Source organism: Cervus canadensis, chromosome 18 (assembly GCF_019320065.1).
Source record: "Cervus canadensis isolate Bull #8, Minnesota chromosome 18, ASM1932006v1, whole genome shotgun sequence".
Lineage (NCBI taxonomy): Eukaryota > Metazoa > Chordata > Mammalia > Artiodactyla > Cervidae > Cervus > Cervus canadensis.
The window spans coordinates 2,734,912-2,752,448 of record NC_057403.1 but is presented as its reverse complement, the minus strand read 5'-3'; the positions used below and the strand labels follow the sequence as shown (position 1 = coordinate 2,752,448).

The window sequence follows — 17,537 nt, the reverse complement described above, 5'->3', positions numbered from 1 at the left end:
CTGCAATAGTTACCTAGTTGGGTGGTTAAGAAAAATAAAGATAAGGTGATGGTGATAATAATTGTAATACCTATACAGGTAAATATTTACTCTTTGCCAGTCATTACACTAAGCACCTTTTATGCACATAGACTTTGCACCTGTGTAGGGTGTGGCACAAAGGAGACTCAATAAGATCTGGAGTAGTAGTATTTTTACGCTGATTGATCTTCACAATCACCCAGCAATAATGTAGAATGTGATAATTACAGCAGTGAAAGTGAATGTTGCTCATTCATGTCCGACTCTTTGTGACCCCATAGACTATACAGTCCATGGAATTCTCTAGGTCAGAATACTGGAGTGTGTAGCTTTTCCCTTCTCCAGGGGATCTTCCCAACCCAGGGCTCGAACCCAGGTCTCATGCATTGCAGATGGATTCTTTACCAGCTGAGCCACAAGGGAAGCCCAGTTATAGCTGTAGTAGTAGCCATCAGCTAATTAACATTTTATTGATGGTTAAATATTTTAGATGCATTATCTTCCTTAATAATCATTTTATGAACCCAAAAACCTACGAGTAAGTACTATCTCTAGGTAATGGAGGAAAAAACAGGGGCTCAACGACGTTAAAAAGTTACCCAGATTATTTATAACACCTGGAATTGAAAGGATCAGGAAAAACACCCAGTATCCCATATCAAATCCTGGGCTTTTAAAACACTGTGTTCTACTTGTCCGTGTCAGCAGACTGTATGTATTAATATGACATGCTGTATCTGCTTGACATCTGGGGTCAGAGAATTCCTCTGAGGCATTAGAGACATGGGGACCACTTTAGCATTGGGGGTATTATCAATTCAGTTAAAATTTGTTTTGAGTATCTGTTTTTCTCTGTGAACAATGCTAGGTGCTATTTCATATAACCTCAGGTGATGCTACTGTCCCTGTTATTTGGATGAGGAGACTGAGGTTCTATGACTTGAAAATAGTTTCTTAACTTTAGACTCAGGTTTCAATTTTGGCTCCATTTCTCAATAGGCAACTACAGAGCCTGTGCTTTATCCCCTCAACAACCCTGCCATTCTTGTCTGCTTAAGTTCTGAATTGCTAAGAGAAAGCATCCAATTTTTTAGCGACTTTCACTTTGCTTTTTTAAACCACCCATACTTATTATACATATAATTAGTTATTGGAATTATGGCTTAAGGAAAGAATAGTGCCATCATGTTCTTCACAGAAATAATTTCACTTGATTGAGGAGTCCCTGAAAGTGTTTTCATTTAGGGAAAAAGAAATTTCACCTTAATTCTGAATCGGAATAATTGCAAGGATTTCAGTGTAACTCAGAATTGGCATTTTAAGTAGCATCGGTTTTTGGCTAGCCAGTGTGTTGATGTTATAAACGGTGGTTTGTGAGAACTATTTAATAGGGGAATCCGGGAGCTACAGAAGTGACAGTCCCTACACTAAACTCAGTATGTACACTGTATATAAAAATATAGAGATGGGGTATCATTGTTAATTCACTAACAACTGTTTCATATGTTATTCCATATGGATATGGAGAGAGGCATGGCTGTGATCCACATAGCGGGGAAGTTTTAAAGTTGTGGTTATTTAGTAAAAGAATATGATGCATTATAAGACGGGAGATGCACATGTAAGGAAGCAATTTGTACACATTGAGATACTGGAATGATTTTCAATAGTCTGATTTAAGGCTTTCAAGCCCGCTGTTCTCTAGAACAGTTTACAAACACAAATGGGAAGGGTTGTGTACTGTAGAGGTTAATATATAAAATCTATATGCAAGAAGCTATGTCTGTTAAACAGACTCATGTTAAGATGCTATGCTTGCATAGGAGGAGACTGTTGGATAAGTGACTTACTAGCACTATATGGAAACTTTTACTTATTTTCTTTCAAGGGAGAGTGTATTATTAGTAATTCATAATTAAGATTCTAGAGGCCCAGATTTGGATCCTGGCTCAGCCACACTCTGTGACCTTGCCCATGACCTTCCTAGCTGCTGGACCACATTCAAATCCCTAATATTTATGTGTTACTACATCTTATAATTCTGGCAAGTGAACTAAGTTTTCCTATGGGTTACTGTAGGAAAATTTAGCTGCCATAGCTGTCCATTTCCCAGGAGAAGTAAATAACAATACAACTTCACAAATAGAAAAGCCATAGAAAAACCAAAGCATTGTTGATAAGGCATATAGATCAAAAGAATTTTTTCATGAATTCATCCTTAACTAATTCAAATCTCGAAGTATTCCTAATATACACAGCTCATCAGCATCATATTTTTGAATCATCATGGGATTATCTGAAATATTAGAACAGTACATTGCAAATTTATACTGAGACATTTAATAAATAACAATGTCAATTATGAAATGGGTACAGATCTAAAGAAATTATGAGAACTCCTGGCTTATTTAATTTGCAAAATACCACCCACCTCGCTGTGTTCAGGAGGTGCTATGCCCTTCCTCTGGCAAACCAACACCACATTAAGTGACTCTTGGCAGGGTTCAGAATAGCCCTTGAGTCTCCCTTGAACCCTGAAGGCAGCAAGACTTGGGTTTGAATCTTGATATTCTCCTCCCCGACTTAGTGGTTCTGTAACCTTATAACTGTTTCTCAATGCCTCTGGTCACAGATACATGACAATTATTAATATTTGTAAAGTTGTAATATTTGTCAAAATGAATTTGGATGCAAATCTTGTACAGATGTCTTTGCAAAAAAATATAATTTGTGTTTGTTACATGAAAGTTACTATGGAGGCACTACCATTTTAAAGTTGGTGAGAGATGTTCTAGTACCACAGCTGAATATAACCTTTGTTTCTAATCTTTAAAATAACAAGTTTACTTTATTATTACCATTGAATTAATATCTAAATTTTACTTACATACATATGCATGTATATGTGTATATTTATAAAATGTAAATATGACATATGTATGAATATGCATACCTCTGAGTGTATATAGGTATATATACCCACATATGCATGCATATGTATACATTTATTAAAATATATATTTACATATATCTCTATGTGTCTGTATCTATAGATCTATGTCTATTGCATAAAGTAAAACATTTGACATTTTACCTGTCTATAATAATATCAACCTAAACTCTTATTTGGTAATTAATAACATTTTACACATGAGATTGATGAGCTGAAGGAAATTTCAGTGACCTGTCCAAAATTACATGGCTGGTAATCCTCCTAGTGAAATAAATTTTCATCTATATAATCCCAGAGCCTATTATCTAACAGACACAGTCCTCTACTTTGTATTACAGAGTGCTGGGAAGTTTGGGGGTGAACCTCCAATTCCTTCACAAAACACATGAAGTTACCTTCATTTATATTCTTTGCCAAATTGTTATAAGCACTTATATAAGTACAAGAATAATCATGGCATACTTTATTTTTTTAAATAAAATTTGAAAATTGTTAGAAGTGTTTTGTGTTGCTACAGAATTTTTTACAATACCTGCTTAATATTTTATGCATTTGAACTCAACCATCTTAACCACTAAGTTACTATTTCCCATTATTACATATTTAAATCACTTGCCTATTTAAAAATATTATACATAAAAGTGAACATCTTAATCTAAAAACTTGAGGAGTTAGAAGAAAGGGAATATATAATTTCCTTGGAATATATTTTTAGTTTTAAAAAATACCAGGTCAAAATATCTAAGCAAGCTTTTGATTCCTGACACATTAAACCCATTAGCTTTCTATTATATTTTGCAGAAGCACCAGAAATATGTGAGAAATCATTTCTCCAAATCCAGACCATTCTATCTACATATCTATCGATCTGCCTATAAGTCTATCACCTGTCTAATTCATAAGTTATTGGTCACAAGGAGAGGTAAATGCAGGTTTTTCTGAGGTGTATAGAGGATAAGTGAAAGTGAAGTCTCTCTGTCGTGTCTGACTCCTTGCAACCCCATGGACTGTAGCCTACACAGCTCCTCCGTCCATGGGATTCTCCAGGCAAGAATACTGGAGTGGGTTGCCATTTCCTTCTCCAGGGGATCTTCCCAACCCAGGGATCGAACCCAGGTCTCCGGCATTGCAGGCAGACGCTTTACCATCTGAGGCACCAGGGAAGCCACCAGGAAAGTCCCTCGTCGAAGTCCCTCATAAAGGATAAACACTTTTCTAATGTCTTACTTTCTCTTTTGTGGTATATCTGTGCAAGTTTGGCGTTACTGAAGTTATTGTATCAAAGCTACTGTTCTATGATAGGGTAGGCATCTACTGAAGGGTCTCTGGTTGTATACCCTTCACCCCTCAAAACTGGCAGCATGTGGTACAAATTCCATGGGGAGCAGAAAGTATGGGTGTGGTGTATGACCCCCCTGAAAAAAGAATTGATCCCTGATGAATTTGTCCCACTTAACCTCATAATTGAAAGGCACTTTTTCACAGCTCATAAGATGATAATTGCACGTTATATTGGCAAGAGTTATGGGGAATAACAAAGCTAGTGGTTTCATAACTAGGATAATGTGTTCAACAAGTCTTATTCAAATGGGAGTTTAGCACAGCATTTTATATCAACTGCAATCTTTGAGCAGCACAATCTGGGAGACCCGCAAAGAGTGAATTACAGTAATCAGCCTTCAAAATGACAAAGGAGTTAATCAGCATCTCCGTGCCTTTCTCATGAAGCCTCTCAATCTGGTGATATCACAGAAATTATAAAAAGAAATCTTCGTGACGGGTACAAAATGCTTCTCAAATGATAACACCAAAGACAATGGAAAGGAAAAAAAAAAGACTCAAGTTTTAAATTTTTGAGATGACTGAATTCTAATCAGAAGTACTCCCTGAATGATGAGACCATAAGGAACAGCTGTTTAGTACTTAGGAAGAACTTAGGCCAGGCAAGGATTTAAATTCTTCAACTTCTTCCCACACTAGGGAAATCTCTGTTTGATTGAATAGAGTTAAGATAAAAACTACCTCTTTTAAATACGAAAGAATCAAGCACATCAGTCTATTCACAGTAGGGTCATGAATGCCAGCTTCAGAACAAGATGATCCCCTCTTTTCCACGTTAATCCTCCTGCCACTGTTCACCTCCAATCTTGTATCTTCCCATTCCCACTCCCAGGGCCAGGTTCAAAATCTCCGTTGAATTCAATTCACAGAGAATGGACTAGTCTCATTAATTGAATTTTCTGATGAGATTAGATTTTCAAAATGGAGTTCCAGGGAAGCACTTGTAGAATGTAAGTGTTAGCATTCCTGTTTCTGAGTCAATTTTGCAGTTAATGTGATCAAGCGTCCAGCAGGCCAGGGTATCGGATGCAGATCATTCTACTCCAAATGTCAGAGCCTCCCATTTTCATGGGGAAGAAACGTTTTCCAGGAAGTTCTGTAATTTTTCCCAAGGGTAACGAGTCAAGGCATCTAAGTCTAAACCCTAGAGCTATGCCTCAGCTAGAAATTTACAAAAGGCAAAGACAAAAGTTTTAACCGTTTGTATTGTATCAACTCCAAGTCATATGCTGAAATTACCATGCTTAGAACAACTAAATTGATTTTCTTTGTGAAGTTGCTTACCAAATGCTTACATTAAGGAGTTTTGCTAACAATGTGAAGCAGAAAGTATACTACTGAAGAAAACATACTACTTGCCAAAAAAAAAAAAACAAAAAACAAATTAATTGCAAACTAATTTGCTGCCAATTTGGTGTAATGGAAGTTTAAGCATAGTATTTAAGCTTCTGAACACATCACTGGGCACTGAGCATGCAGGAGTGGAAGTACATGGGGAGACATAGACACTACTTTTGCTTGATCACTACTTTGAAAAAGAGGAACACAATCTATTCCTTGGGTGAATGGAAGGAATTTAACATGAGTACCATCAAAAGGTATTTAAATTTTGACAAAAAGGGATCTCTTCTCTGCCTTCTTAACAATCACAGTTGAAAATGGATAAAAATGCCATTTAATTAATTGAGGATTGTAGCCAGCAGTGGCCACAAGACTGAAAAATGTCAGTTTTCATTCCAATCCCAAAGAAGGGCAATGCCAAAGAATGTTCTACCACCCAATTGCACTCATCTCACATGATAGCAAAGTAATGCTAAAAATTCTCCAAGCCAGGCTTCAACAGTATGTGAATTGTGAATTTCCAGATGTTCAAGCTGGATTTAGAAAAGGCAGAGGAGGAACCAGAGATCAAATTGCCAACATGTGTTGGATCATAGAAAAAGCAAGAGAATTCTGGAAGACATCTATTTCTGCTTTATTGATTATGCCAAAGCTTTTGACTGTGTAGATCACAACAAACTGTGGAAAATTCTTCAAGAGAGGGTAATACCAGACTACCTTATCTGTATCCTGGGAAATCTGTATGCTGGTCAAGAAGCAACAGTTAGAACTGGACATGGAACAACAGACTGGTTCCAAATTGGGAAAGGAGTACATCAAAGCTGTATATTGTCACACTGCTTATTTAACTTATATGCCCAGTACATCATGCGAAATGCCAGGCTGGATGAAGCACAAGCTGGAATCAAGATTGCCAGGAGAAATATCAATAACCTCAGATACGCAGAGGACACCACCCTTATGGCAGAAAGTGAAGAAGAACTAAAGCGCCTCTTGAAAGTGAAAGAGGAGAGTGAAAAAGCTGACTTAAAACCCAACATTCAGAAAACTAAGATCATGGCATCCAGTCCCATCACTTCATGGCAAATTGATGGGGAAACAATGGAAACAGTGAGAGACTATTTTCTTGGGCTTCAAAATCACTGCAGATAGTGACTGCAGCCATGAAATTAAAAGACGCTTGCTCCTTGGAAGAAAAGCTATGACCAACCTAGACAACATATTAAAAAGCAGAGACATTACTTTGCTGACAAAGTCCATCTAGTCAAAGCTGTGTTTTTTCCAGTAGTCATGTATGGATGTGAGAGTTGGACTATAAAGAAAGCTGAGTGCCAAAGAATTGATGTTTTTGAACTGTGGTGTTGGAGAAGACTGTTGAGAGTCCCTTGGACTGCAAGAAGATCAAGCCAGTCCATCCTAAAGGAAATCAGTCCTGAATATTCATTGGAAGGACTGGGGATAAAATTGAAGCTCCAATATTTTGGCCACCTAATGTGAAGAACTGACTCTTTGGAAAAGATCCTGATGTTGGGAAAGATTGAAGACAGGAGGAGAAGGGGATGACAGAGGATGAGATGGTTGGATTTCATCTCTTACTCAATAGACATGAGTTTGAGCAAGCTCCAGGAGTTGGTGATGAATAGGGAAGCCTGGTGTGCTGCAGTCCATGGGGTTGCAAATAGTTGAACATGAACTGAACTGTAGTCATTTTTATTCTTCACAGTTCCAAATTTCTGACTTCTCAAATGGGAGAGGAAAAATCACTTATGACTGTATTTTTTTGTTCTGTGTTTGTTGATTTTTACAAAATATTTATTTACCTTATTTGTTTATTTATTTGGTTGTGCTGAGTCTTAGTTGTGGCATGTGGGATCTTTAGTTGCAGCTTGCAAACTCTTAACTGAGGCAGGAGGGATCTGGTCCCCTGACCAGAGATTGAACTTGGGCCTCCCTCCAATGTGAGTGGGGAGTCTTAGTCACTGGACCACCAGGGAAGACCCTGGTGATAGTTAATACCAAGCAATTTTTAAAGTATAGAAGTCCTCTCTCTTGTCCACAAAAGAAACAGCTTAAAGCTACTAATACTTGGGAGAATATATGCACCAAAGCAAACAGTTCAGGGGAGCAATAGTAGAAGGAACAAACATTTAAGACAGTTTGTAAGCTTCTATTGTAGAAGGTATTTTTTTCCTTTAACATCTTGCTGTTAACATCTATGCACCTGGAATGATCTGACTTTTGAATACGAATAGAAAAAATTAAGTAACATGTGTAGATATGACCTAACACAAGGAGAAAAGTAGGAGGACCAAGGACACTTGTGGTTTTTCTTCTCCTTGTGTCTTTATGGCCACAAAGTAGCAGGAGAAATGTTCCAGAAATTCTGTCTTGGATTTTCTAATGAGTTGCTGCTAGTCATAAGGTTGAGACTGGAGGCAGTAGGCTCAGGCAAAACAAAACCTGTTCATTACACTGTTTGTACTGAAGCCAATTAGGTGTGTGGCAGGCCCTAAGGACACTGGAGACACTCCCTGCTTACCTTAACGCATCAAGAAATCCGCTCCCAATGTCGTACAAGAAAAGAAGGTATGAAAACTCCCAGGTGTGCGGCCTCCCAGATGGGTCATGGTAAGCAACTCACTTCACTGAATAGCTGTTCTCATGTTACAGATAAGGAAACAAACAGCTGTCTCAAGGAGCAGTCCTTCGGATGGCAATTTGTAATTACACTGACGTACTCTTGGTCTGTAAGAATGACATGGTGGAAACTTGTTTGGCACTCAGCTAAAGGACAGTATCTTAACCATATTTGTTAGGGCCTGGTATGAGTAGGGTGATTCAGGAGAGTTGAATGAGGGAAGTACTGAGTAAAGTGAGGTCTGATTGAGAGCTATCAAGGGGTAGGGAGGCCCCCAAGGCCAGCAGAAGAAGTGCTAAAACATTCCTAGATCTGAAGGGTTGAGGGAAGGAAGCTGCTCGTGAACACTAGAGTTCTGCTCTAACAACATCCCAAGATAAGAACTGTAGATGCCCAAGCATGTGATTGAGGTACTGGGTGATCTAGAACCTCACCCTTCTCCAGTCTCATGTCTCCTTGGGTAATGTATGTTGGTGGAGTCCAACACGAAGCCAGCAAGTGTGTGCATCCACTCCATAGTGGTCACTCTCCCACGCCAAGAACAGGTGGACAGTGCTGGAGAGTGCATCTAGAAGAGTAGCTGGGGAATGTTCAGCATGCTAACCACTATCCAGAAAAGCTTTAAATAGATGTTGTTTGGTGCGTATATGTTAACCCCAATCTCCCAATTCATCCCCCTTCTTCCTCCCTGCTGTGTCCATTCATTTGTTCTCTACATATATGTCTCTATTTCTGCTTCACATTCAGTTCATTTCAATCGCTCAGTCGTGTCCGACTCTTTGCGACCCCGTGAATTGCAGCACTCCAGGCCTCCCTGTCCATCACCAACTCTCACAGCTTACCCAACTCATGTCCATCGAATTGGTGATGCCATCCAGCCATCTCATCCTCTGTTGCCCCCTTCATCTCCTGCCCCCAATCCCTCCCAGCATCAGGGTCTTTTCCAATGAGTAACTCTTTGCATGAGGTAGCCAAAGTATTGGAGTTTTAGCTTCAGCATCAGTCCTTCCAATGAACACCCAGGACTGATCTCCTTTAGGATGGACTGGTTAGATCTCCTTGCAGTCCAAGGGACTCTCAAGAGTCTTCTCCAACACCACAGTTCAAAAGCATCAATTTTTCAGTGCTCAGCTTTCTTCGCAGTCCAACTCTCCCATCCATACATGACCACTGACTGGAAAAACCATAGCCTTGACTAGACGGACCTTTGTTGGCAAAGTAATGTCTCTGCTTTTTAATATGCTGTCTAGGTTTGTCATAACTTTCCTTCCAAGGAGTAAGCATCTTTTAATTTCATGGCTGCAATCACCATCTATACCTTTTTTTCCTAGATTCCATATATATGGGCTAATATATGATGTTTGTTTTTCTCTTTTTGACTTCACTCTGTTTGACAGTCTCTGGGTCCAGACATGACTGACTCGTGAGGACCTAATGTGTAGCACAGGGAACTCTATTCAATGCTCTGTGATGACTTAATGGGAATGAAATCCCAAAGAGAGGAGATGTGCGTATGTGTGTAGCTGAGTCACTTTGTTGCACAGCAGAAACTAACACAACATTTTGAAAGAATTATACTCCAATAAAAATTCATTAAAGGAATAAATTCTGATTAGGAAGCCAAAGGGTGACGGGAAACTACTGTGTGACAAGAACTTTCATGATTCATCTCTCATAGTCTTAGAATCCCCTTAATGGAAAGCTGATTGTTCCATTTAACAGGACAGGTGATCCCAGGAGTTTACTAAATTTTTCATGGTCACAAAGCTAGTAAGTGTGAGGGTAATGTGAGAAACCGAACTTGCTTCACTTCAATAGGAGAGAGCATTTATAAGGGACCTCTAACTTGTCAATAGATGTGCATCATAGATAGTATGAAGCTGTATACTTTGATGGTGGAGGACATCAACATTTCTGTAATAAGTGGAGACCCAGGGAACCCTTCTTGTCCCATTAAAACAAGGCCATCCATCATGATGCTTCACTCACATTCTGATGCAACTCAAAGACACTGACCTAGGTATGCTAATATCAACTGAGCATCAAAACTATTTTAATTCCAGGTGTCTGAGAGACATCACAGTTTCTTTAAAATTTATACTCCAATGATATATTTTTTTAAATGATGGGAATAATACACACCAATCTTCTGTCTCTGAGTGAGTTGTAAAAATTCTTTCACTGGAGTAACCTGAGAGGATTCATGTGTAGACCTCAGCCCGTCAACTTCTTTGAAAAAAGTGGCTGTCTTCCTTGAGGAGTTATATCCCTTTTCTCTGATGAGTGGAAACTATACATCACATTCCAAAGTCCAGTGGCTGGCTTTAATTCATGATGACCTTAAACTGTGATGGTACCTTTACAAGCTACACTTTACAAGCTACAAGTTACTCCTGTAAATACCATGGGAGTAAAACCATTTTATAATCCTTCTTACTGGAATTGGGCCCAGACTCAGGATATTCTGAGTCATGAAAATATGCATCCATAGGAGAGTAGCCACATTGGCATCTTCTCAGGTTAATGATAAGGTTTCCTTATTGTTGTTCTTACTGTCTTTTGCCTAGATGTTTACTTTCCCCTCAGGAATGCCTCACAGTGATCCAAATTGGAATGGTTGCTGTATTTCTAATTTTTCTCCTTTCAGTTTTTGTTTATAAACATAAGCATATGACTTATTGAATTATTACTATATTAAGATATGGTCAAGTCCTGAAACGAATTTTCATACTGAAGGTATCATTATGTTACTATCCATATTTCCAAATAGGCAGGGCTGTCCAGTTGAGTGCTCCCTAAATGGGAGACTCTGATATAAAGGTGGTTTCAAGGTCAAATAAAGTGCAGAAGAACTCACATCTTTTCTCAGAGCCTGCTCATTGCCTGAATGGATTAGATTTCCCTGGACACTCTCGTTCCTCAGCTGCTACTTGAATGATTCAGGGACTTGAACTTCTTGCAAACCTTTTACAGATAGATAATTTAATTAGAGCATATGAGTCCAGAAAAACAGAATTACAACTTTAGACATCCTTACCTTGAATTGAACATGTATGATGTCCCTGAGGTTAGAAGTGAGAGGCAAATTGTCTTTAATTCAGAGATTTTTTTTTTCACTTGGTCCTGAGAGATAACTCATTAACTCATCAGGAATATTCTGAGCTAGCTAGTCACAAACATTTTTATCATGGGCCTTTAGCAATATGGTGCAGGGAATCTTATGACCGAGTTAAGTAAAAAAGCAGGACACAGAAAAATAGCAATATCCGTTAATATGGGAATGCCTGCGTTACTCGTTGTACATTAATTAATGGAGAATTATACAGCTGTGAGAAGTAATGAGTTGAGCCTCTAACCATTGACAAGATCTCAAAAATATCCATTGTGTGAAAAAAGAAAGCCTCAGAACAATGACTGTACTGTGATCACATTTGTGGTTGAATGTTCATATGTACATTTGCACATTTGTATGCATGTATATGTGAAAATATACATATCAAAATGCTAGCAATGTTTATCTATGGAAAGAGGTATGAGGGTAGGGAGAAGGCAAAATAAAGATTTTTCAAAATACCTTCAGGAGTACCTACACTGATCTTTGAATCTTTAACAAGAATATTAAATGACTAGTGAAATATACTGAGAAGCAGAAAGATAAAACTCTGAAAATAAATCAGAAAAAAACACTTCACATTTTAGAACTGATACTACATTATTTACATGATTTTGTGTTTACCCCCTTTTCTATTTTCTCTATCTTCCTGTTTCTATAAAACATTTATTACTTTTACAATAGTCATGATGTAACTAAACAATTAAAATATAAATGTAGTTGAACAATGCCTGGACTTAGACACTTGCATATATTAATTCTGATTGGCATTTTATTCATCTGAGTTGATTCTCATAATGCATTTATTTCTTTCATCTCTCTGATGTATTTGTGAGCCTTAGAATAATTTATCTTTGACCTCAGAGCCTTCCAGCTATTTGTGTATTTACTTCTCTTGTAGGGGAATTGGAGTCTGTGATAAATTGAAGGATTCTTTCACTTCCAGGGTTTTCCTGGGTGATGAAGCTATGTTATGATTTATACTTTAATTTGGTAGGCAAGAGTATGCCATTCAACTTACTTTCTAATGTACATTTTTATAAGTTCTTTTTTTATACATTGTAAAATGTACTTTTGTAAGTAATCCACTAATGTCTATGACTACAGTCTTTCTCAGTGTTGGCATCAGAGATGCACACCAGCTAAATGTCAAAAGAAAACAGAAAATTATCTGAGTGGGGATCTGATGTATATGCATGTGTTTCTGTATAGTGTGCGTGAGTGTGTGCATGTGTGTGTGTGTGATTCACACATTCAGTTTTGAATGAGCTGTCTGAAAGTCATTCTCCCATCTTCTTCCCCTCAGCAATTATAAAAACTGCCCTTCCCAATATGGACAGAGAAGCCAAGGAGGAGTACCTGGTCGTCATCCAAGCCAAAGACATGGGGGGACACTCGGGGGGCCTGTCTGGCACCACAACGCTTACAGTGACCCTCACTGACGTGAACGACAACCCTCCAAAGTTTGCCCAGAGTAAGTGAGTTCCCCGTGCTGCGTGAGCATCTCTCTATGATGTTTTCATTTGCATCGATAGTCTAATTTTCAGTGATTTGAAAAACTGATAGCAATCAGTGAGTGCCTGTGATGTGCAAGGTAGAGTAAATCCACGTATATAGGAATCTACCCACGCTCCTATCATTTGGGTACTAGATGTATCCTCACTTTACAGATTTCAAAGCATGTATAAGAACATTTTTGAATATTAAACATAAAGTAAATATCACAGCTGAGTATTAGAACCAACAAGCCTGGCTGCAAAGATTTGTGCTTATTTCTCTAGTCCAGGGTATGTCCCGTGAAGAAAAGTGGAGAGAATGATTGAAACGCACCTCAGGTATTGCTCTATCAATAGTCCCACTTGTTCTATAAAAGAAAATAAATCTCTAGAGCCTGAGGTGGAGAAGGCAGATATACAGTACACTTGCTGCAAAATATACACTCCTCCTTCCAGTGGCTGGCGGGACATCAATGTTTGCCGACTCTCCCTGTCCCTGTGAGAACTGTGCTCGGCCCCCTAAACCTCTCAACAGCAATCGAGGCAGCCACCATCAGTGAATCAGGAAGGCGATCATTATTTGCCAACTTTTCTGTACTCTCACAGAAACCTTTCCTTCTGTGCATTTTGGCAAGGGATCTGCTATTAGAGAGATGATTGAGGAAGGGCTTTCTGACATGGGGAGTCTTCAATTGAGAGAAATGAATGATAAGTAGGAATTAGCTGGAACAAGGTGAAACCATGAAAAGGAGGATGGACATTGCAACTGGAGGAAATGGATGCCCAGAAGTCCTGTGAAGAAGGGTGTGCGGCCCCGAATGAGAACTGAAAAATCTCCACCACAGCCGGAGCACAGTCTGGAGAGCTAGGTTAAGCAGGGAGCCAGTCATCCTTGGATCTGTTGACCCTTTTAAGTACCATGATCTTTATCCTAATATCGCTAGGAAGTCATTAAAATATTGTAAGTTGTAGGTTGAATAATAGGATTTGATTTTAAGGAAATCAGAGAAAATGGAATCTGGCCTTCTTCCAGGGTCTTTTCCACACTGCAGCCAGGTAAGGGATGCTAGAAATCATTCACATAAAAGGTGATGAAAGCCCTGGCAAGCAGGGTCGATCGTGTGGGAATGGAGAGAAGTGATAGATGTTTGAGGGCTAATGGTAACAGCAATCTAAGGGTAGGCTGCACTTTCAGTTGAGGATGCAACCCTCTTCCTGACATGAGAGATCAGCTGCCTGCTGGTGCTCTTTGCTGGGATAGGAAATACTTTAGGAAGACCACAGTTTTTGAAGAGAGAGAGAAAAGCCAGAGGAGGGAGAAGGAGAGGGAGAGACAGAGACGGGGCATGGAAATGACACATTTGAGGTGCTTTGGGAAAATTTCTCTGCAAAAATGCCAAGGTAGAAAGAACAGGAAATACTGCATTTCATTAAGCATTTGAGAACTTCCACATCTGGCCATTCATAAATCAGACAACAATGCAACCCTTTTAAGCTGAAATGATGGAAATTAAAAACACTGTCTCTTGCATCTTTCCCCGAATTCTTTTATTCTCTTTTCAGTTGCCATTATAGTTAATACACCAGCATGCAACTCCTCTTTCTCAGAAAATTATTGTTTCAATTGAGCAGTAGCCTATGAGTTTCAAAAGTGTTTCCTCTCTTAGAAGTAATAATGATTAACTATGATCACACTGAAAGAGATGATGAGAGTAGGAAGAATAACAGTGGATAATGAAACGATTCACTGATTTGATTTCTCGAAGCTTCCTGGTGCAGGGCTCGCAGTAAGGTGAGGCTCCTTGCTGTCATATTTACCTAATAAGCACACCTCGAGGAATCATCACAAGACCTTACCTGAAATATAAAGTTGGAAGGAAATGGAATCATTACTGATTATGGGGGGAGTGGGAGACTTGTGCTTGACATGATGGTTTTTGGTGCCTACCTTATGAAAAAACTGTTTTGTTCCCTAGTCCCATAATATTATAATTTTAAGAGGCATTTTTATTCCATCATTAGATAAAAGCATGCTACTGCCATTAGAAAAATTTCCCCATCATATGAAGTTATCCTTTTATACTGGGTACAGTGAGGCCTTAGTTTATCCAAGGGACTCAATGATTGAGTTCAAACTAGACTCAGGTAATGTTCTCTAGATTTAATTTTTCCTTTCGGGTTTATGGTCCATTGAATGTTTATTTCCCCTTGTTCTCGTTACATGGGGACTACAACTTCCTGCTTGTCTGGATTTGGATTCCCCAGAAACAGGCACTGAGACAGGAATTTGATTATAAGTGGCTTACCTTGGAGATGATCCCAAGAAAGGCCAGTTCGGAAGTGAGAATGTGAGGAAGAGGAGGCTAGAGAGCCAATGCTGTGTATTCTCAAGCCAGCTTCCACTGGAGAAACTGGAGCTTCATCCCCTTGGGGATACCCTGGCTCCCTGTAAATACACAAAAGGAAAGGACAAGCTTAAGATTATCCTGCCAGAGAGGTGATGGAGCCAGGGATTTTATATAGTAAGTTGTGTGAGTCTCTGAGGGGTATTAATTTTCTGCAAGTTCTAGCCTGACAGGCAATGGGCATAATGGGTTCTGAAGGCCAAAGGAAACCCTCAGAAGTTGGCTGTTGGCTGCAGGACAAGAGTGACTGAAGTGGTAATGACCAGAGGTTAGGGCTTGGGGTACCAGCAGCCTCCCCTACACCGATGAAAGCCAGTGGTACCTGTGCAAGAGCCAGAGTGATCTGAATAAAAAAGGGACTGATATCACTAATTAGACACATTGTCCTGCCTCCCCCTAGGAGAAGGCATACACACTGTAATTGTATTTTTTGCCTAGAGAGTGTTGAAGGTAGGATTTTTGGTCTTCAGAGCAAGGAGGACTTTAGTAACAAGAAGAGTGTTTCATGTGTCTGAACAGCTTGCTGCAGGGCATAGCAGAAGCTTGGTAATTGGATTTTATCAGAAATGGTCTACAAGTCTGTAAATATAAAGGTAACTTCAAAAGTGACTTTCAGTGTGTTACACATTGCATCTATCTGTGCCGAAATTAGCTTAATATTTTATGTTGGGCAACAATGAACATCCCCAAGGGCAGCTGATGTGATTATACAGCAAATGGGAAAGAGCATTCACACAGACTCACTAATATCCTGATATAACTCCGCTCCAAATATGTACTTGGTAAACATCTGGTTGAGTAAGTCCCATAACTCGGAAGAGTTTCAAAGAGAGATCACTGCTTTTTCTGGGAACTGTTTGTCTCTGACTCATTTAAAAGGCTGTATGTCCCACAGGGAAAAGGGTGTTTTTGCCTTTCCCATCACTGTATTGGTCACATCTGTACACAGGTACCTCGAACAAGAAAGGTGCCCAGTAAGTATCTGCTAAATGAGTGAATGAATGGAACTGACGCAGCGCTCAGGGTGTCTCCTCTTTCCGAAGGTCTGTATCACTTCTCGGTACCAGAAGATGTGGTTCTTGGCACCGCCATAGGAAGGGTGAAGGCCAATGATCAGGATATCGGTGAAAACGCACAGTCGTCGTATGACATCATTGATGGAGATGGAACAGCACTCTTTGAGATCACTTCCGATGCCCAGGCCCAGGATGGCATTATAAGACTGAGAAAGGTAAGCTCAGGAAGGTTTTGCTCATCTTCAAACTATTAATACCTCTTTGAAACGTGAACATTGAAGATGGTGGAGTTGGGTGCACTTCCTGATGTAACCTCAGAAGGGAAGGAGGTTTGCCTTCTTTACTATGAAAAAGTAGGAGTCCTGGGACCTCTTTAGTGGTCTCGTGGCTACGATTCCATGCTCCTAATGCAGGGAGCCCAGGTTAGATCCCTGGTCAGGAAACTAGATCCTACATGCCGCAACCCACACGCCATGTGCCACAACCAAGACCAGGCATGGTCAAATGAATGAATGATAAATAATGTTGGAAGAAATAAGAAGAAAAAGTAAGAGTCCTCTTCTCACATCTTATCTCTTGGCCCTACTTTATATTTCAGCTAAAGCTCAGTAAGCAGTGACCATGCTGGTGCTAGCCTACCATCTCATCTATCATTTCTCTCCTGTCTGTGCCTCAGTGTTTTTCCATAAGATGCAGGAACTTGCTCAGTCCTTGTCCAGAGCCTCCAGCTATGTAGGAAAGTGAACACCGAAGGCAGCCTTCAAGCAATGAAGGACAAAGACTTGTGGACAGTTTCCTTGGAAGAAATTATCCTGAGGCAGTTGTCTGTGGCTCCTCAGAGGTTTTTCAGTCGGGGGTGGGGGGAATCCTCATTAGCCCACAGAGGTGGCAAATTCAATGCCTTTTCTATAGACCCCCCCCCCCCCATTTCTGTATTCCTGCTTCCTGGAATAGTTCTAAAACATGCATTGAAGGTTCCTAGGTCTTCATGGCAGTCTCTGCTTTTAGGGAAACTCAAAGACAGACAAACTAGTCAGCCTGTTATTCTGGCTTGTTCTGGCCCTGAAAGGACAGGGCCCACCCCCCTAACATAAGATACTCCAAGTTGCAATCAAATGTCCAAGCAATGAGGTCAGTGAAGCTCAGCTTTGGTTTGTTCCTGGCTGTGGGGCTGGACTTCTCAGGTGGTGTTAGTGGTAAAGAACCCGCCTGCC

The 17,537-nt window shown here is 39.7% G+C and overlaps 1 protein-coding gene across 1 annotated transcript in view; it reads left to right on the top strand.

Annotated features, from left to right (window-relative positions):
- The window catches only part of CDH8 (cadherin 8), a 390,892-nt gene that overhangs the window by 217,290 nt on the left and 156,065 nt on the right, over positions 1-17,537 (top strand). Inside the window, exons 5-6 of the mRNA XM_043437761.1 lie at positions 12,713-12,880; positions 16,351-16,538. Coding sequence (XP_043293696.1) covers positions 12,713-12,880; positions 16,351-16,538 — 356 coding nt within the window. The remainder of the gene's footprint in view (positions 1-12,712; positions 12,881-16,350; positions 16,539-17,537) is intronic.